Raw genomic sequence first — 21,826 nt, forward strand, 5'->3', positions numbered from 1 at the left:
TGCAGTAGGATTTTACTGCAAGGTTGCCAACAAAAGCAAGATACGTATTGCTTATGTGGGGTATTTTGACACTGAGGACACCTCCAAGGCTTTATGCAGCTCCAGATTGATATACTACTGCAAAACTCCCTGGATGCTAGACGTGCACAGCTTGGTTCTGCAGAATTCGTACGCGCTGTTACTAATGTCCCTGGAGCAAACTGATAGTGTCACAGTAACTTAGTGTTCAGTTACTTAAGATCAGTGTGTGAGATGGTAAACTTAGTATGTCCTTGCAACAGCCTGCTGGAGAGAGAAATTATCATTCTAAAAATGACCTCTTTTCTTGAGGTCCTGAATTTTCTTTTCAATGTCCTTTATGTCGGTACACTCTGGAATAAGCTGCTTCTGGTGAATGAGGTAGACAGCGTAAACTGCATTGCCTGTAGATGACTGGTCCTGCATTGAAAAAACTTCCTTGTCATTTGAGTTGCCACAGTGAGGAGGTTATTTCCGCTCATCATAAGTTTTAAAATCCTTTAGAAAAGGAGCACTTGCTTTTCTGTCAGAGATAGTAATTAGAAGAAGGAAGAACTTGGAGAAAGTAACTAGAAGAAAGAAGAACTTGGAGAAATTAAACGAAGTCTCTAGAGGCCTTGTCCCTAGTTCAGCTGTGCTGTAATAGTGGTGGGTGATGGGCAGCCATAGTACATGCTTGCAGGTGGTGCCTCACAGTGTCCGGTGACATACAGAGGACTGGTGAGGTATGTGAAGGCTGTATGATTTCACATGTGGCCTGGCTTTTTCAATAACAAATCAAGTTGACATCTTAATTCCTACTCTCACACAGAGGTTCTAGCAACATAGCAGCTTGTCTGACAGTGTGATCCGGGTCTGAAAGGTGCAGCGTGTTTCATGTGCTGTAGTCTGCAGTCTGGTCTTCTCCTCTGCATCACTGCGACCAGTAAAGCCCACTCAGCTCTAGTAGTTGACATGCAACTGTACTGGGTGGTCTTGTGACTTTGCCCTTGACAGCCTTTCTGAGACGACAGGCTTGGCACTGTTTTACCTCCTTTTTCTTACGTCTTTGAAGCCTCAATGTTTTGTTTGCTTCTGAGAAGCAGTTGCCAGCTAGTGCCAAAACCAGTTCTCTGGCTTAGTGGAGTAGTTTTGGATGTAATACCAATGGTGAGAGAGATGGTGAGGTGTGCTGAGAAGAACCTGACAAACATCGAGCAGAATGACACATGGCTTTTATGTGCAAGGTATGCCGGGAGTTGCCCAGCATGACTCACTCCCCCATAGCCTAGCGTCTGCTCACTGTGTTTCATGAAGTCTGGTTGCACCTGGGTGATGTTCTTCGTACAGCTTTGACTTTAGCCGTGTGTTGAATTCCCGTTAGCCAGTAGGGTTGGTTCACCTATTGATTTCAACATAATGTTGAAAGGGACCTTTGCACAGCAAAAGGTACTTTCCTAAAGTACTTGAAACTGGCTCTTCCTGACCACAGATGTGTCAGCAGCTGCCAGGAGGAATAGCTAAGATGTCAGTGTAATCCTTACCTTGTGACACCCTTCCTTTAAGTTAACATTTGCAGTTGGAATCTGCAATGAGGAAACAGTGAGGCTAAGAGACCTCAATTGAAGAATGATGGGTGTGAATGTTAGACCTGCTCCAAGTTGTGCTTTGAGTGCTGCCTGCTGCTGAGGGGTGTACCAAATAACTTCATGTTTTTGAAGAACAGCTGTTGGGCATTTCAGTCTATGAGCTGGAGGACTTCAGGAACAAAGGGCAGCTCTTATTCATTGTCATGCATAATGTCAAAGGAGGACTTACAAATTCAGTTATTCAAAGAATTATGCTGTGGTGTCTTGAGAAGGATCTTGTGATGTACTTCTAATCTAGCAAAAGAACCAGTTATGTTATTGAACACAGCATAAGCGTCCTGGAGCAGGGTTTTAGCTGACAACTAATTAGACAGCTAGTTCTATCTTAAACAACTCTTTTCTCAGAATAGGCCTGCTCCGTGTTAAAAGCTGGCTAGGCACTTCTGTGTTTAACACCTTGGCCATGTAGGATTTGCATCCAAATTTTAAAAGTTGTTAGTAAAATTCTGTAGGCAGTGGATGAGGACTGTTGTTAGCATTGTTTTCTTGTGTGTATCCAAAAATATCTTCCGAATGGTACCGTTTATTGTATACCTGTATTGTTATCTGTCTAGACACCCAGTGTGTCTAGACAAGTGCCACACTGGCTAACTGCGTACCCAATATGATAGTATCCCTTTTTAGAGCATCATGGATTAAACTGAAGAGGATCAGTGTGGTATTTCCAGTAGGAAGGGCTATTCTTAATGCCAAGGGAGGCAGGGTGTCCTCCGTAGGGCTGGGACAGAGCAGCCTCTGAGCGCTGTGATCTGGAACTCTCTCTGCCTTCCTGATCAACCTGGCTGCTTCTTGGCTGTTTTTCTTTTTCTTATTCATTTTGCCATTTAGATTGTCAGACCCTGGGCTAAGTTATTTGTCTGCTCAGTCACTTCTCAAGGCTATAAAATAAGTTTGCTTATCTATCTGGGGAACAGGATAAACAGCAAGTGTCTGCAACGTGTCCCATAAGCTAGAGATAAGACTCTCTAGAACTGCGTAGGCTTACGCTGTGCTACATGTATAAATTGTTAAAGCTGTCTTTAAATGTTTTTCAGGTTCTAAATGGCTTCTAAGAAGTTGGGATCCGACTCTCATGGTAAGTGAAATTTGGCATCCTTGTCTTTTCAAGAGGATGAATCCTACTGTTGCTGCTGACTAAATGTCCCAGCCTAGACAGTCCATAGAGACTAATCTGTTTAGCCTCTGAGTAGTTTTTTGTTAGGAGTGAAGTGCCTTGGCTTCCTTCTTGCATAGTTGCTTGCTGATGCTGTGCCTGTTCTCTGGTTAAACTGAAATTCAGCCTGTGACTGTTCCCTACTCCTTCATGGCAGAATAATACCTTCCCCCACTTCAAAATCAAAGCTGAACTACAGTTGTGATACTGATCTGATGCTTGCTGAAGTGGAAGCTAGAGCTGTAGCTCCTTTCTATGGAAGTCACATGAGAAGTAGGATTGAAAGTGAAGCTTTTAATATATCGCTGAGCTATGCTTGCTTTTTGCTCAGCAGTGATTTTTTTTTTTGTTCCTAAATTGGACTAATCTTGTTCAGCAGGCAAGTGAAGAAGAGAACATCATCTTCTACATTTGAGATGTGTAGCATCATGCAGATGATTGGTATCATAAAAATTATTTGCCTGTATATGTGCTTATCTTTTAGAAAATGGGGTGTAATTTGAGAGGATTAATATTTCTGTGGAACATCAAAGTTCAGTTTGTTGTACGTAATGTAGCTTCTTCAAATCAGTAATCATTCAAGGCAATACTGGGAGGTTCATGTGAAATTTCTAACATGATTTTTCATGCTGTAGAAACTTCTGCTTTTAGAAACTCAGCCTTGATCTTCCTGGATAATCTTTCAGATAAGAGGGTCCTGGGGAATTCCGTTTTTCCTCAAGCTTTTTATTCAGTCTTGCAAGTGTAAAGTTGAAGTACAGAATAAGAAATGCCTCACTTAAATACATGGTTAAGGATTAATAAAAATGGCCTATCAACACTTAATTTTTAGATGGTCTCCTTTGCTGTGGCCCAGTGATCCTGCTGCAAGACAACGTCTTTATTAGATAGCTGCCAGCTCTTCATGCTTTTCTATTTGTGAATGGTCGCTATGAACACTCTGAACTGCTTGTCTTTTGAATCTGTTTTTATTTCTCTCTTCTTTCTGCTTCCTAAACCAGGCTAGCAAAGACACTGCTCAGGACTAGAATTCAACATGTCTTAAATATTTCTCAAACCAGTATGGTGTGGTGGAACATGCTCCTGGCTTCAAATATAACAAAATCATAACAAATGGTACTGTAAGCTAGCTGGTTAACTTGTCTACCCTTTTGTGTACCCTCTGTTCCTAATGACACCAGCGACACTGTCACAGTACTGTTTCTGAGGAGTAGTAGAGCAACTTCCTTGGCTTATTATGTCTTATGAAATCAGCAGGGCAATTGTTTCAGTCTTCTCCAGGGTTGTTAAGAATTAATCCCACTAAGTGAATTTTGGCTTACTGTAAAGCATCTAGCCCAACAGCTACCTTCAGCTCAATGTCTCTGGCAGGCTGATGAAATCGGTCAACATAGCTGATGCATCTCTTGTACTTAATACTGAGCTGCTTATTAGAGGTTAGAAGACTGTTGTTGAATCACAGAATGGTTGAGGTTGGAAGGGACCTCTGTAGATCATCATGTCCAAACTCCCTGCTCAAGCAGAGCCACCTAGAGCAGGTTGCTCAGGACCATGTTCAGATGGAGATGAAGATGGGAACATAAGGTATGGGTGGAGAGAAAGGAACCCTTTTCCTGTCTGGAAGGGTATTCTTAGCGTACACCTGTAACTATGCCTAAGCATGTAACTTCAAATGCTCTCCTGTCATTTGAATAATTAGAAGGTCAAGCTTAAGTTCTAGTAATTAGTGGCATCTAGAAATGCAGCTCTCATCTGTTGCACAAAAAGCATGGGTTATACCAAATGCAGTACGTTAATACTGCTGTCATCACTGTCACTATACAACTTGAAAGCTTTTAACTCCAATTTCTGAACAGTATGTAAGTGTGGTTTGTGTGACCACAAAAATGAAGTTCCACTTGGTTTCAAAACTGTTCCCCATTCATAACTGGTAACTGGTTTTATCTGAAATGTTTCGATTTTGCTACCGAACTGCAGGACACTTCTATGAGTGGGCCAGTGATTTCTGCGTTACACTAAAGCGGAGAGAAATCTTATTCTTGTAGTAGTTCCTTGGGCCAGGAATATCATATGGTGCACAGTGTCAGAGATCAGGCTGACAGGTATAGTTTTGCCAGGGCTATTCTCAGAACTTCCTCAATATGCTTTTAACTGCTAAAAGGATGCAGTGGCTAACAGCCATATTAAATACCAGTTCGAAAAAAAACTTTAATTGCTTCACTTGAACGTGTGACTATTGAAACAGTGGCTTGCATAATACTTTCTATATGTAGATTTTGCTTTTTGCTTTAGAATTTGCCAATTAAAACAATTTGCACCCTTACCCATCAGTGCGTTCAGGCAGAAGGGTCATCTGTTTACAAAAAGAAAATGGTTCTTGGCTTTCTGGATCAGATTTTAACTTCACTAGACTAGTACTGTTCTGACTGGGCTGGAACAAAGTGAATACTATGTGCATCAGTGTTTTGCCTCAGAAAGACTTTTTACCATCAAATGTCCTGAAACACTTGGTATGTTTCTTAATGTGTGCTTGCAGGTTTTGTAGCAGAGTTATATTCAAGATGAGGTTATTGCAGTGGTTGTTATTAAAAAATCAATATACTGGGAAGCAACTAGAAGGTTTTTAGTCCATCGTCTAGCTTCTGAGGTTAAACTGGCAGCTATCAATGCAGTCCATCTAGTCTAGGTGTGTTTAGCTTTTTTTTTTTTTTTTTTACTGCATCAAACCAAAGAGTGTTGCTATGTAAATACCACAATGTGTGCTTGTACCCTCTGTGGCTAGTATCTGTTTCAGGCAAAGGTGGCAGCTGTGCAAGGGGAGGTGTCTACCACTTACTGTGTCAATAGGTCTAATAAGACAAGTATTTGCACACTGAGCAACTTGGGCTGTGAGATCGGTGCAGAGTGCTAATCCTGCTTCGCTTGGATCATCCCGCTTAGAGTAGGACTCGTGCCAGTGGGACTGAGCAGAGCGTAATAGCAGCAGTCACACCAGCCTCTGAGCAGTCGGGAGATCTGGTTGTCTCTGACCTTGCCATGATTTACCACTCTCAGTGCAAAGGCTGCCACAGTTGCTGTTTCTGCGTAAGCAAACACTTTGGCATATCCAGGTTCTTAGATTGCCAGCTCAAATACAATTTGGATGCCATGTTGCAAATAGTGGTGTTGGTGGCCAGTGAGGTGCCATCTGGATGCTGTGCTGTGTAATGCTTGAATGTGTGCTTCCCAGTAAGGATTGGTGAAAAAACCAATATATTCTGCCTGGAGCATTTTTTTGTCCTGGTGGTGCAGGTGGGATGTAGGTTATTCAGCCTGATGGTTTCAAAGCTGGAGGAAATACCACCTGTGTCCTAACAGGACCCTAGGACCAGCCAGTGTGGTGCATAGTATCAGAGCTCAAGTGATGTCAGCACATAAATGTTTAACTCCAAATTAGCAGGATGTTCTTGTTTTCAAAAGCTGCTCATCCTTTTGGAGCCTGTGGCTGCCTTGTTGTAGATGAGTCAACAGTGAAGGAACACAAACAGTACTTAAACTGTCATCTGAGTATGAAAATGAGTCAGATAAAAATGGCAAGTCACAGCTCACTGAGCAAGAGGGTAGTCACTGAACACCATCTTAGATGTTGCCACTAATGTTTTTGGATCCGCAACACTCAAAGCGAAGTTACAAATGAGTGCTAGAGGAACACTTCAGGTTGTTATACACAGCTGGAAACCTTGCCTGTAATTCCAAAAGCTTAGACCAGTGATCCAGGCACCCTTCAGTTAATCGAGAAACTGAGTGCAAGTTATATTGTGGATTTTCTAATAGTTCTTCACAGCAGCTCAAGGAAAACAAACACCCAGGGGAGTGGTTGAGTCCCCATCCCTGGACGTATTTAAAAGACGTGTAGATGAGGCACTTAGGGACATGGTTTAGTGGGCATGGTGGTGTTGGGTTGACGGTTGGACTCGATGATCTTAGAGGTCTCTTCCAACCTTAATGATTCTATGATTCTATAGTCTGGCTTCTTGGAGGTGGTTGAGCTCTAAGTGATTCTGCCTCGTGAGTTTGCAGGATGCTTGAAGAGTTTCATCCTAAAACGCTTTTTAAATACCACGTGTAAGGGATAGATACAAAGGACAGATGGAGGACCGTGAAATAAGTCTGAGGCCTCTCACTGGAGTGATCACAAATCAGACAGCTGATTAAGTTAGATTGCCTTGTTTCAAAAATCAGAATTGCTATGCTAAGTAGTCTTGAGCTACTTCACTGTGTTAAAGTGGAGTGTCTAGACTTTGGGCCACTCTGCCCTTGTGACCACTTCTGTCCAAATGTTACTTCCTACTTGTATGCCAAAACCTGGATTTTTGTTTGTCTTAGCTGCTCTAAACCTGGGTCATTTTAAAGCCTGTTTAGAATATGACAAAAAATGGTGGATCTTTTTATAGGGACATAACAGAATACAGTGTTCAGGAGAGCTTCAGCTTCCAGTTGTGTAGGCATAGTCTTGTCACAGGAGAAGCTAATGTTGGGTATATTGACTTCAAAATCTGTTCAACTGTTGGATTGTTATGTTGTGGGTTTGGGGTTTTTTTAATAGTTGTGGGCTAGAACTTTAAAAACAAAAAAGGCAACAAAAAACCCCTCCAAAACCAAAACTGAGGCAAAGAAGTCCAAACATTCAATGTGTTTCTGGTCAAGCAACTTCCTTTGTATTAAGTCACCTGGTGTAGTTGGGGCAACAGCGATAAAATAGCTCCCAAATACAGAAATGTGAGTCATACAAAATTGAATACATTAATGTCGTAAGGTGTTTTTGATACAATTTCTGCTTTTGATCTTAGGGCCTTTCAGTTACCTTGATGATGTCCCATTTAAGATAGGAGACAAATTCAAAACCCCAGCGAAGGTTGGATTACCCATTGGTTTCTGCCTGCCTGATTCTTCTCAGCTTGTCAGAGAAGCCCAGGTAAGTGATGTGTTTTGCCTTTCCGCTCTCTTCCCCCTTGCCTCTAGCCCCCAACATGTGGTGCTGTAAATCACAAGCAGTCACAGTTTGCACACGTGTTCAAATGTTAGTCTTGTTGGTCCTGTAGTGTCATTTTGTATGCCAAGCAGTAGTTGCAGAAGATCTGTTAGAATGTATAGAAAGATAAAAATATGATAGGCCGTGCAAGAAGTTTCTTCTACTTATCACTTTAAAAAGCCTAATAGTATTTATTTTAGTGTATCTACTTCAAAAGAGCACAATGCTTTTGTGTAATAGTTATGGGTCTAAATGTTACTGTGACTAAATTCGAGTGGCATTTTTAAGAGGAAAAACGGTAAGAACTGATACACCCCTGCTATGGCATACTTGCAGAATCTTGTTTGAGGGTAACAGGTGTTTCTATGACCATATTTTATGGCTTCTCACAATAGTGGGATGAAGATAATAAACTTCCAGTTCTTGTTTTCTGTGCAGTTCTGAGTGGGAATTCTTTTCCAGCTGTAGGGCAAACAGGTTACAGCTTGGTATGCATAGCTTCCAGGTCTTTGAGGACATGTCTCTGTTACCATAAACTCTTGGTAGCATAAAATCAATTGCTTTAGCATAACTGTTGAAAAATCTAATCTCCAAATGCAGGTTGTGATACAGGAAATCTAATTGTACTATGTTGTCTCATTTGGATCCGTGATTTTCCTTGGTCAGTCCAAATTGATGATTGTTTTTGCTTCAGCTGTGACAGGTTGCTGTAGATGGTTCTGTCTCTTTTTTTGACTTCTTTTTTTTTCCCCTGCCCTGCATATTACCCTATTACCCTACATCATGGCTTTTTCATTATAACCATTAAATGATTACCTGATTGTCCTAATACACATATTTCCACCCAGTTAAGCTGGTGTGGGAGAGCTAAAGGAGACTCTAATGTCCTATTGCTGGCTTCATTGTGCTGCATCTCCATTTTCCTGCCAAGCTGAGGCTCAAGTATAGTATGCCCAACTGGACTGCAACGCCTTGTATAATATGATGTGACTATGTAGACTATGCATCTCGCAGTGCAATTTGACTTTTTTACAGCTGTAGTGAGAGCTGTTTAAAAAAAAAAAGGGGAACAAAAATTGCCCAAAGCTATATATTTTTATAAATACCCCCCATTTTTTTAATATAAAAAATATATGGCTTTGGTCAATTTGGCCATATATGATCATATACATACACACACACACACACACACACACACACAAAACTACAATAGCTCTGCTCAGATAGCAAAGAATGTGTAATGAGTAGTGCCCAGCACTTCTGCCAGTGAGTAGTTTTACAAAGTCACCTTGCTGATAAATTGTGTATCACGCCTCTTGGACTCTTAGAGCCTAAGGGAAGGGAAAACTGTTAATACAGGTGAGACAACAGGTCTCCAGGATCTCACTGGAGCCTGCTATAGGATGGGATGTGACACAACACATAGCGAGTCCCAGAAAATCCCAGTAGAGGCCTGGCAAGCCTTGCTGGCTTGTTGCTCTTCAGAGCGAGGAATTTGTATGACCTAGCAGTCCCATGGCAAGAGCTCTCCTGTTTGGTTGTGCCATATTCCTGGCAAGGATATCTTACGACTTCTTGTGAGTTGCAGGTAGGTTACACCCTGGACTTAGCTTGCAGGCTGTGTTCTCTGAACGTTTTGTGGTTATTTAAAGAGCATTTGAGGCTGTTCATTCTTCATAAGATATTAAAGCTTTAAGTAGATTTAGTCTGTTCAGAATTCTGTCCTCTCGACCAAGCCGCTACAGTGGCTAGTAAACTGGTAGTGAGTAGCTTACAAATGCCTTCCTGTGCTAACCTGGCCCTGAAGGAGCTTATGTTAAATGAGAAAAGCTTGTGGGATGCTGTCACACCAGTAACTGCAGCAAAATCTGGTACTGCAGGTAGTTATCGTCGGTGTAGCCAGTATATCCCCTTTGGCTGGTGAGCCATTGGCACTGGGGTAAGAATGCCAATACCTCTTAAACTAGAGGGTGTAAAACTCTAATATCCAGTCCCTTAGAAATCTTTTAGGGGGAACTGAGTGATACCGCATTGGTCTTTGGATGAAAAAAATACTCTGCCGTAGTCTTGAATGACTTGTGGAACTTGTGGACAGGGGGTGGTTCAGTGGTGCCAGGTCTGGGTATGATTGTCCACCTAGTAACGCATTAGAATTCCCCTGCTACATCCATTGTCTTGGGGGGAGAGGGTGGGAGGGCTGTGAAACTGATGTTGGGATGATCAGTAGTTCTAAAGCAAAACTAAATGTAGGAAGTGGGCAAAATATGATATTCTTATCGAGACTATAGACAGGTTTTGCTGCTAGAGGCAAAATTAACTACTTCTGGTGTCTTCTAGCTTTGCCAGTCTGTAGGTTACAAGAGATGCTGGGGAAAAAATGGTGCCTGTCTGTGGTAATTCATGTAGCTCTTACTCTGTTACTTATGTTGCTGTTAGAAGTAGCGGCTATGATCCTTATAATTTATCTTTTTTTTTTTTTTTCCCCCCCTCCTTTCCTTTCCCCTCCACTTCATGTCAGTATGACTTCTCACTGGAAAAGAAAACAATCGAGTGGGCTGAAGATATCAAAAAAATTCAAGCTGCCCAGAGAGAAGCTGAACGCAAGGCAGAAGAAGCGCTAGCAAACTCAAAAGCGGCTCCAGAGGACAGCAACAAAATGGGGTTCTCAGAGGGACCTTGCCCTGAGGCCATGCCTCCTCCTATTAATCCCATCCTCGCTAGCCTGCAGCACAATAATATTCTTACGCCCACGCCAGCTAACAGCAGCGCTGTGAAGCAAAAGGTTCTCAGTCCACCTTGTCCAAAAGCAGACTTCAACCCAGCTGATTTTGAATGTGAAGAAGACCCATTTGACAAACTGGAATTAAAAACTATCGATGATAAGGAAGAATTAAAAAATATTCTTGAAATTCACGTTGGTACTACTGGGCCAGTTGTTGCCCAGCTTTTAGATAATACTTTGCCCAAAGGAGGGTCTGAGTCTGTGTTGCAAGATGAGGAGGTTCTGGCATCCATAGAAAGGGCCACGCTGGACTTCAAGCCCCTTCACAAACCCAATGGCTTTATCACTTTACCGCAGTTGGGAAACTGTGAAAAGATGTCCTTGTCTTCCAAAGTGTCCCTGTCCCCTATCACTTCAGTGAGCAGTATCAAATCCTTGTCCTTTCCCAAACTTGACTCCGATGAGAGTGATCAAAAATCATCAAAGCTCACGAGCACTTTCCACAGCACCTCCTGTCTCCGCAATGGCACTTTGCTCAGCTCTTTGCAGACCTGTGCTCAGAGTAAAGCTAGTGAACTGAATGGACACCATATGGTTGGTCTTTCAGCTTTAAATGAGGACAGTGGCATGGAGACATCAACATTATCCTCTTCATCCAGGCTGCCTTCCCTGGCTGTGTCGACAGTTTGTACAGAAGAATCATCATCTCAAAGCACAGCAACTACGGTAAACATGCAGTGGATTAGAATTGGGGTTGCTGGGGAGATGTGGAGGTGCGGAGGCAAATGTTACTTCTAAAATGTCCTGTGGCTTTCGTTTTAGTTTCATTTAATGGGAGTGATGTGTAGATCCTCTTAATTTACAGGACAAATTGATCAGTCCAACAGGTCTTCATGCTGGCAGTTCTGAACCTCAGATTATTACTCTGAGAGTTTCCCCAAAATCAGATATTTTTAGATGAATTCTGGTGATTTTTCTTTCAGCTTTTCACCTCTTATTGTTTGTAGCTGCACACCTTTGAGCTAAGTGCGTAATATACCTTTTTTGTACGGTCCTGCATTCTGTGTTATCCAACTGAGATATATCCAGTTCTGAAGTGCTATTAGTTTTTGAGTTAAATCTTTTCTAGATTTGTTCCTTGGCTTGCTTATTTATTTCCTGGAAATAATGGGAAATGCAGGCTTTTCAAGGAATAAAAGCAATAATAGATTAAAAAACACAGATGTGCTCTGTTATTCAGGAAAGAAAAAAGTGCTTGCAGTTGACCTGCAGTGAAATAAATGCCCCCCCCCCCTTTTTTTTTTTTTAAGTTTTCTTCCTGCAGGTCCTTTTAAAATCTAATCTTTAAAAGGAAGAAAATGATGGTGGTCTGAAATCTGGTATTTACCCTCTTCCTTGTTAAGGAGGGTGGAAGGATTGCTTGGTGGATACCAAAACCAGTCTTGAAGATCATCTCAGATCACTAACGTTACAGTTGGTTACGTTAGGAGGTTGACGCTTTGTTTCCTCAAATTGTGGCAAGTTCTAAAATTACTTTGAGGACACTTAACTTTAGGCCAGCTGTTGTCTTTGTCTCTTTGTGAATAAGAGCAGAGATTTGAGTAAGCGTGTGGGCTTTTTTTCCCAAAGAACCTAAGGTCTGGACACCAATACTCATGAAGCCTAGTGAAGGCTGTATAGTCAAATCCTGTAGCTGGCTCTAAAATAATCTGTTTTCTTCTGTCCAATATGAGTGGTGCTTCAGTGGTTCTGTGGTCTTACTGGCATACTGTAGGTTTTTGTGTGACACCATGTGCTCTGGAACAAGTGACACTGCTTCTCTCCTGTTTTTCTTTTGCCTCTTTTTCAGGCTTAGGTAAATGCACTTTTAATTGCGAAATACAGCATTCTGACAACTACTGTATTTGTCAGAGTGCAGCAGAACAGCTGTTTATTGATGACTAGAACAAATTTAATACAGTAAACTTCGGCAAAAGCAGCAATGTGCTGAGCAGCTGCTCACTGCTACAGATCACAGGTTTGAGAGGTGATTGTATGATCGTATGTAGCTCAGAGGTGAAACCTTGAAGTATGACACATGACACATCTCTAGGGATTAACATGAAAGATCACTTACAGCTAGATAGATGGGCATTCAGATGGTCAGATTTTCACTCTAACTATGCAAATCTTTAAGATGGATTAAAACTTATTAAAGACCAAGAGGGAAGGTGTATTCTTGAGAATGCTGTGAAGGAAGATACAAACTGATAAACAAAGAAACAGAAAAAATAGACTTACTAGGATCTTCATTTGAAACTGTGCTTTGGAAGTAGCAAACCAAGAAATAGGTATGCCAACAGAACTAGTTCTTTTTGTTTAAATTCCAAGACTTCAGACTATACTTGTTTCATGTTTCCACAATATGGTCCCAGTGGCTGGAAAATGACAGCTGAGCTGCAAGAAGTTGAAGTAAATGCAAAAAAAGTATTGAAGTAAATGTAACAAAAATCCTCAGAGTACGGAAATGATAGAAGGAAGTCACAGTCATCCCTGTGGCTAGGAGCAGAAGGGTCATGAGTCCCTTTTCTGCAAGGTTACAAGAATAAGCCTGTCCTTTTTAGAAAGCCTCAGGACAATTATCTGTCCCAGTGTATTCCACAGTGATTTTATATATAATTTTTTTTTCTCACAAGACTAGAAATTGTAACTGGATTTGGAGTTACCACTGGAGTTTATGCTTTACCAGTGAATTGGATCTAGGATTTTTAGGATGGAAATAAACCTGTGACTTCTCTGAGGCTGCACTGATTCTGTCCTGGGTGGTCCCCTCGTCTTTTTTTGAAGCTCACTGGTTTGCTTTTTGCGGCATTGGCAGAAGGAGAAATTGACTAGTGAAAATAACAGGTTGGAATTAAACAAAGCTGGTCAGAGACCTGACTAGTATGATGCATTTTATTTACAGAAATCTCTGGTTACGGGAGGATGGGGCACTCCTGGTGGACCATTCAGAATATATACCGCTGCAGCAGCATGATGCGTGCGGGCACACCAGCTGCAGGCAGGGCTCTTGGCCTCTGTATGCAGTCCCTAAAATTAGGCGCAATGTGCAAGCACGTTCTGAAAGCACTGCACGTCTGCTTCTTGAAGGGCACTGAAATGCAAGTTTGAGACGTAAGGGAGCGTGGCTGCTGAGTGACTAGTCCTGGCTTTGTCCCCTGCAATTCCTTTAGGTGTTTCCCTCCTCCACTGGGAGTCACTGGCCACGAGCACAGGCTGTCAAGCTCAGGTAGATTGAGGAGGAGGAGTTGGTTTTCCCAGACTCTTGAATCCCTGGTGTCAGAAGCAGTTTTGGTTTTCCTGGCTGCAGCATCAATAACAAAGCATCATCCTTCAGTTTGATAACCAGCTGATTTCAGGACTACTGCAGACCCCCGTTTCAGTGTATCCCATACTCTAGTGATTTTTGCTCTGGCAAAAGCGTCTGGAGAGGGTGTGTGCAAAGAGCTTTGAACCCCTCTATCACTATGAGGAGAGGTTCTTGGGTAAACCAGTCCATCAGACTGAATATGATTTCTCAGGCTTTGCATGCTAGAAGAGAAATTCTTACCCTGGAGGTGAAAATGGTTGGAAATGCAGAACAAAACCTCATTGGAGGTGGTTTGGGGTTTTTTTGCAAATAAATAGAGTTTGTCAAAATCCTAATAGATTTTCTCAGAACTGTTTTTCTACAAACAGTTTCTTGTTGTTTAGTTTGGGCCCAAAGAAGGCCTTTCTGAAAGAAGTGGACAAGCTTTCAAGCAATCTGTGTTGGCATAATAAGTATCACAAAAAACTGAGGGTCTTGGTCCACAGTGATTTCTTGCAGTCTTTTCTAATTCTATTTAAAATGCAGGAAGACTTTTAAATGGATGAATTGAAACATCCAGATTTGGTGGGGCAAATTTCTGCCTTTGCACTGCTGTTATCTTGGGCAAAGTAGCATAAAGCGGTGCATTGGTTCTGCTGTCTGCCAGCCTGGTTCTGCAGAAACGGAGCAGGTGTACAGCAGGGAACGTTACCCAGCCTTGTCGGCATACTGGGAATGGGAGCAAGTGTTGGGCGTGGGTAGAAAAATCACATGCTCTTTTTAGCCAGTGTACCACATTGCTCATATATGGCGTATGAAATGCAGTGCTTTGAGAGTAGAAAAGGGGTATATGTTTCTCTTACTCCTTCTCATGGTCAAAAAGTCAAGAGAAGTGTTTAGGCAATGGCTTCAAAATTATCCCTGTCATTCAGGCCGCGTAGCACTGGGTCAAGAGCTGAATGGGAGCCAGCATGTTACACTGAGCTGTGTGAACATGTAGCCATTACAGCAACAGAATAAATAAGCTTACAATTATTATGAGGGGGGACACATCCTTCTTGGAATATAATCCATTTGTAGAGTGCTGAGAGAAGAAACGTTCCTTATGATGGCTATTCTATAACTACACACAGGTGCGTAATGTCTGCATCTCACATCTGGAAGCCTGATCAGACCACAAGTCCCCTTAGGATGGTAGACTTATGCCCAGTTCTCTCCATAAAACCCTTCTCCCCCAGCTGTAGCAAATTCTGCTCACTGGTGCATAATGTTCATAGTCATCTTATTCATGTGTTGTCCAACAGGTACACCCAGACTACAAGGAAACAGAAATCCCTGTGGTAAGTTCCCAAATACCTGTGTGCTTGCACTGGTAACTTTTCGTGTTTCTGAAAATCTCCGGAAGTAGTGTTCCTTTGAGTACAAAAAATCATAGGTGGCAAGTAAACTTGGGGTGAAGGAAGCAATTTCCATGCTTCCTCTGAGGTACAGGGTTTGGCTGTATCATAAGGACCTTCACTGTTGAAAAGGTTTTGGTCCCACCGGTAGGAGAGGGTATATTGCAAAGAATCTGGGATGTTGATTGTTGTTTTGAGGGTAAAAATAGTATGGTGGGAGTCAGATTATGTGCACTGCTTGGTTTCATCCTAACAGTGAGTAACTTCCTAAGGGCAGTCTAGAAAGCCTCTCGGATTAATTACATGGGGTATCCTGGTTCTGCGCTAGCCAGAAGCAGGATGTGGGGATGCAGAAGATGACCATCACCTCAGCCTCTGGGTTTTCCCCTTTAGGTAACGCACCAAAATTTCCCAGTGTCTAAAGTGCCCAATAACACCAGCTGCACAAAGCAGTCGGGTAGCCCCGCTCCTGAACTACAGCAGGTCCTCTCTGCTAGTGAGAGGCAGTGCGTAGAGACAGTCGTCAACATGGGGTACTCGCCCGAGAACGTCCTGAAAGCCATGAAGAAGAAGGGACAGAATATAGACCAGGTAAGAGCTTGTGCAACAGGAAAGAAACCCTTGATTGGATGCTGATTCTGCTGAGAAACAAGCTTGGGTTTGCAAAATGGATTGGGGGGGGAGGAGTACTTTTATTCTAATGGAGGGTTGTAGCCTGTAGCCACTGCGATATTTACCGCTAGAGAAGTTGTCACCTGGCAGTAAAGGCAGCCGGAACCGAAGAAAAGGGTCTCTGTGGATGTTTCTGATGAGAGACTGCTTGAGTCAGCCACACCTCTGGGCACTGGGTCAGAGCTGCTCTGAGCTTGGGATGGGCCCTTAGCTCCATGTGAAGCTGGGAGGGGTACTGGGTCTTCCCAGGAGCCACAAAACTATCTGAAGAAAGCTTAGCGTGGCTCTATGCCATGCTTAGTGCTCTGTGACAAAAAAGCAGCCAACGTCCCTTGTTCTGAGCACAAAGGGTTGCAGTGCTGACCTCTCTCCTTGTAGAGAGATTGGCCCCTGCAGACTTAAGACAGCCCTGAAAGGCTCTCGCAAGGCACCACTGACCGACTTTCTTCTGTGTGCTCTGGTTGCCGTGCTTCCTGCCTCCTGTGTTGCCTCAAACACTTGCTAAAACCAGGTCACATAGCACAGAGCGCTGCAGGGTGAAGCGTGGCTCTGGGTCTTGGATCCACTTCAAACAAACATTTTAAAGTGGGGAGAGCGTGGCCAAACTTTCCATGCTGACCCTAGGCAGGCCGTATGCTGCACAGAGCATCATCTGGTGGAACTGTGCTTGGGGAGGAGGAGTGTCCCAGTGACTTCTGCTTGTGGAGCTGATCTGCTTGCCCACTACCTACGCATCGAGAACCGTTTAAGCTGTGTGCTGGAGTGTACTGTAGTATCAAATGGAAAAAAAGGCCCTTAGGAGGGCAGTTTTAAATCCTGCTGTATTTGCAGGCTGTGTTCTTTCGCCTTCCTAGCATTACCTATCTGACCTTTCCCCATACCTCTCAAAGCTGAGGACAGATAAGAAATTTGGCAGCGGTTTCTGTATGCTGAGTTGATCTTAAAAGGCTGACTGCTTTCAGATTGCATCAGCTCTTGTGGCTGTCTGAGGAAGCTAAAAGCTGACGCATCTTGACTGCTGGACCTGTGGTTTCATTTTAAAAACTTGTAGTATAAAAAGCACAGTTAAACCTCTGTTTTCTGCTCAGTGATCAGGCACGGAAGGCTAAAGATAGGCTTCTGAGACTGTTTTGACTAGAGTGGAAGATGACGTTCAGAGCTGGTGGGAGAGCGCAGGAGGAGAAGGGGGCTCGTCTGTTTTCTCTGAACAAGCTCTTGCATAAAGAGCGTCTCAGCTCTACTAGGAAGGACTTTATCTCAGTCCCTGGTGAAGCCTGGGGTAGAGTCGTGCTCAGCCCTTCTGTGTGTACGGAGATGGTACTCAACCGCGCGCTGCGAATGCCGCTCTGCAAACTTAGCTGCTTTTCTTCATTCCCCACAGGTTTTGGATTACCTGTTTGCACATGGACAGCTTTGTGAGAAGGGCTTTGATCCACTTCTTGTTGAAGCAGCTTTGGAAATGCACCAGTGTTCAGAGGAGAAGGTGAGGGCACAAAGTGCTAAGCAATGGAGAGAATGTGCCGTGATGGGGAATTGTAGCAGCAGTTCCTCTGGCTGATTTAATTCTGGCTTTTGTGGTAATGTTGCCTTGTTTCCAAAAACTGACTGCCAAAGGACATCTTTGCCGTGATAAAGCAAATATGTGTTAAAGCATTAGAATTCTTCTGTGTTGTTTTATTACTCTCACTTGCACGCATTTTTATGGGGAAAGGATTTTTTTAAAGACCCTGCTTATTCTGGTTGTAATGTTTTGAACCCGGAGTTTTCTTGTGGGCGAGGTGTTTGGTACAGAGACAGTTAACTTCAGAAGCAACAAATTATCTTTCAAATCCTGCCAGCCTGCCCTGGCCATGAATTTTCTCCCTTGTACAAAGACATCTGCCTGGCTGCTCAGGAAATTGGGTTAGGGCTCGCTCTGGAAGAAGCTGGAAAATACAGGGTTTGGGGTCTGGTTCACTGTCTGGCTGCTTGACCAGCACCAAAGGTACAGAGGCAGGAGCAGGTAGCCAGGGCAGAGGACAGCAGGATCTTTTAAAGTCTGCCAGCCTGTTGTGTCCCAGGTTGTTATATGAAATCTTTAGAGGTGCAACCCAACCCCCCCAGATACGTATATGCCTTCCTGCCTTTCTTGGACTTAGTGGTGAGCTTGCAAACAGAGGAACAACAGCGTGAAGATGGGAGAAGTGACTGAGTTCAGGAAACGCATTTCCTACTGGCTTAACCCCAAAATTGGAAATGGCTAATGTCCTGATCGTCCATTTCAACCTGCTTGGTTTTTTTTGGGTTTTTCTTTCCTCTGGAGTGGAGCAGAGGCCCTGTAGATGGCAGAGGGTTCATAAAAGTCTGATCAGCTGATTCACTTCTTGTCACTTTATTTTTCAAAACTCGGGGAGGATTCGTGGTTGATGTTGGTAGTATCGTACACAGTGTGTCCAATAGGATTTGTGCTAATCTTCCAAGTTTGCCCCAGATCAGAAGAGCCATTTGATAGCAAGGACTACCGTACTGTTCCCAAAGTTGAAGTAACTTTACAAAAATTCAGATGCAGCAGGAGCTTCTGGATGGGGGAGCAGGGTGCCATTAATCAGCATTTTTGGGAGCCCAAATTGGGCCAGGCTGCTAAATTTCCTACTGGGAAAGACACCCCCGCGGACTGAGCTTTGGTGCCCTTGCTGAAGAGGATTTTGGAAGTGCAGGACTGCAAACACAAGGGCCTGAAGCTGGGGCTCCGTGGGCTACTGCACCCAGAGCTCTGCCGGCTCGGGTGTGAGTGGACTGTCTCTGAACGGAGCTGGATCGGGCTGTACTTGGGGAGGAGGAACCCACCCCATGGGGTGCCCAGTCACTGAAGACTGGCTCTGTGCTAAACCTCCACCAAGCACTGATCCTCTTTTCTCTTGCAAATAATGGACTCTCTGTGTCTTTCAGATCACAGAACTTCTCCAACTAATGAGTCAATTTAAAGAAATGGGCTTTGAACTAAAAGACATTAAGGAGGTCTTATTATTACATAACAACGACCAACACAATGCTTTGGAAGATCTAATGGCCCGTGCAGGAGCCAGCTGAAAACACATTCCTGGATTCTCGGCGTGCAACGGAGCAGGACCAGCCCCGCCACCTTTGCATCCAGTGTGACTTGCTCTCGGCAGGAAGGAGTCCGGCTTTTCGCATACATGGGAGAGTGACTGAGCAAGCCCACCCGCGTGCATCACTCCAGCGTTTCTCTTTCCACTGAGAGCCAACTTTCTTTCTTAAATTAAATTTTTAAAGTGTCCTTTCCTAAGTTTCCTTTTTCCAGCTTGGCCAGAGAGTTTAGACTGCTCAACTCTACTGGAATTGTACGTAGGTAGAGACAGGAGTGGTTTCCCCCCCTCCCTGTTGCACTGGAGTTGGACAGAAGAATACTAAGTTGGTTCTGAAACTAGGATGCTTTGGTTCTTTGAAGCTGCTTTCATGGTGTCTGCTTGTACTGAATTACTTGACTGTGTCACAGTCCAGATTAACTGGTTAAATTTGACCTTTAGTGCAATGGAGTTTTATTTTTTGGTTGAAAGTTAGTCTGTAACTTAGTAAAACACTGGTTCAGAAACTGTCGCTATGCATAAAGAGAGAAGCTGTTCCTCCTGTGGGTTTTTTTTTTTACCCGTGCATCCAACATTTCTGCAAGACATGAGCGTCCAATGCCAAGTGGTCTGTAAGCTCTCTTGAAACAGGTAAGCTGTGAACTCTACCTGGACCTGCAGCTTGTGTTGGTTCTTGAACCTGAAGGCAGAGAGCTGGGGCTCAGTATTCTTAATCCCCCAGGCTTGTAGGATATTTAAGACAATGCCCTGCTAGGAGATCAGTTATCTCTTTTATTTTAAATAATACTCAGTGTGATGCAGGAGGTTTCTTTCAAGCACTTTCTTTAAAACAAATATACTCACTGCATTAGTTCCATTTCTCACACTGCTATAGAATTACATAATAACACCTAGTACTAGAAATCAGGTTTTGGGTTGGTTTTGATAGCTCAAAGTATTACGTTGTACATTGTTCAAGTTCTAAATACATAAAATATCAGCAGTCTTGAGGAATCTTTAATTTGCTAAATATTTTGATTCTGCAGAAGAACAACTAATAAAACCCTCAAATATAACTCCCAGTGTCATGGTTCCCATCTCTCATGCTCTTTGGCTTCAGTGGATGAAGAACGTGCTGGATCCTACCCGCCCAGGTGCTGCCTGCTCCTGTAGGCACACACAAACACTGTCTGTTGGGCAGAACGGCCGGAGGTCTCTGGGCAGACGGCTGCAGTGGTGGAACAGGCTGCTTTTTTCTGTGGCTTATTTTTGTTCTGTTGCAAAAACCAAGCCTAGGGATCCAAACTCATGTTGGAGCATGGAGCCGGGAGCACTGGACTTCAGGAGGGGAAAACGGCTCAGCTCGTTGCCTCAGTTGAAGCTTTTCAGTAGGAGGTTTTAGCTCATCAGGAACCCTGAAGGAGAGGGCATTTGTCTCTGTTATGTTGTTAAGTTTATATGACCAAAACGTCTAATTTGGGTCCAGTGTTAACTCCTGGAATTTGCTGTGAGGTGCTCAACTATGTTAATTACATACCTTTACTTAAAACAAAATGATGGTGAGGAGAGATGTAGCTGGCAAGTATCTAGGAGATGTGGAGATGGATGATGAGCAGGACCAGGGCAGATTGCCTGGTATCGTATCCTGTAGTATTGAGCTTCACCAGCTTCTGGTGGGGGGTGCTGAAGTTAAAACTTGTCTAAGGATATACCTGCTGACCCACCAGCGGCTGAAAAGCAGTTGCCCAGCTTTCCTTCCCAGGTGAGAAATGTAACAGTTTGAAACAAGGAAATGGGGCTCCTGATTAATCAGAAAAGCTGGTAAACAAAACTCAAGCTGCTTTACTGTCACTGCTGAGAGCGTTTGGTTGTGTTGCTTGTTTTGGTTTTCTCAGAATATCCAAACAAGTCCCTGTCTGGTACTAGACAGTCCTGAAGGGGCAAGAAGTCTTGCCAGCAAAGAAACAACTACTTAGACCAAAACTCTGAATAAAATCATCTCTTTGGTTGTGTTAATGTGTGTTAAGTTTTTTCACAGTTCCCCTGTGGGGGCTGGCTCTTAACCCCAGCTGACAACTAAGCACCACACAGCTGCTTGCTCACCCCCCGCAGTGGGATGGGGGAGAGAATCAGAAGAGTAAAAGTGAGAAAACTCGTGGGTTGAGATAAAGACAGTTTAATAGGTAAAGCAAAAGCCACGCACACAAGCAAAACAAAACAAGGAATTCATTCACTGCTTCCCATCGGCAGGCAGGTGTTCAGCCATCTCCAGGAAAGCAGGGCTCCATCACGCGTAACGGTTACTTGGGAAGACAAACACCATCACTGTGAACGTCCCCCCCTTCCTCCTTCTTCCCCCAGCTTTATGTGCTGAGCATGACATCACATGGTATGAAATATCCCTTTGGCCAGTTTGGGTCAGCTGTCCCCCCCTGTGTCCCCTCCCAGCTTCTTGTGCACCCCCAGCCTGCTCACTGGTGGGGTGGGGTGAGGAGCAGAAAAGGCCTTGGCTCTGCCTAAGCACTGCTCAGCAATAAGGAAAACATCCCTGTATTGTCAACACTGTTTCCAGCACAAATCCAAAACAGAGCCCCACACTAGCTACTATGGAGAAAATTAACTCTACCCCAGCCAAAACCAGCACACCCCACTGCAGTAACCACTCTGCTTATGGAGACTGTTGTGGAGGTGAGAGCAGAGAGGTGAAGATGGGAAGTGATACCTGTGAAGCTGGTCTCCTCCTTCCAAAGAGACCTACTCGTCTGTGTCTTCCCTGGTGACGTTGCTCTTGCTTTGGCAGTGAGGTTTCTGGATTTACTTCACTGGGTGGCT

At 43.6% G+C, this 21,826-nt stretch overlaps 1 protein-coding gene across 4 annotated transcripts in view; it reads left to right on the forward strand.

The window, feature by feature from the left end:
- The window catches only part of UBAP1 (ubiquitin associated protein 1), a 37,855-nt gene extending 16,845 nt beyond the window's left edge, over window positions 1–21,010 (forward strand). For 3 of the 4 annotated variants that reach the window (XM_076362047.1, XM_076362048.1, XM_076362046.1), the window contains 7 exons: window positions 2,681–2,721; window positions 7,629–7,753; window positions 10,329–11,258; window positions 15,165–15,200; window positions 15,651–15,848; window positions 17,311–17,412; window positions 18,858–21,010. In XM_076362047.1, the coding sequence (XP_076218162.1) occupies window positions 2,688–2,721; window positions 7,629–7,753; window positions 10,329–11,258; window positions 15,165–15,200; window positions 15,651–15,848; window positions 17,311–17,412; window positions 18,858–18,998 (1,566 nt within the window). In that variant the 5' untranslated portion in view covers window positions 2,681–2,687 and the 3' untranslated portion in view covers window positions 18,999–21,010. The remainder of the gene's footprint in view (window positions 1–2,680; window positions 2,722–7,628; window positions 7,754–10,328; window positions 11,259–15,164; window positions 15,201–15,650; window positions 15,849–17,310; window positions 17,413–18,857) is intronic. The other variant, XM_076362049.1, reaches the window with a different exon arrangement.
- The last annotated feature ends 816 nt before the right edge of the window (window positions 21,011–21,826 follow it).

Source organism: Aptenodytes patagonicus, chromosome Z (genome assembly GCF_965638725.1).
Source record: "Aptenodytes patagonicus chromosome Z, bAptPat1.pri.cur, whole genome shotgun sequence".
Classification (NCBI taxonomy): Eukaryota; Metazoa; Chordata; class Aves; order Sphenisciformes; family Spheniscidae; genus Aptenodytes; species Aptenodytes patagonicus.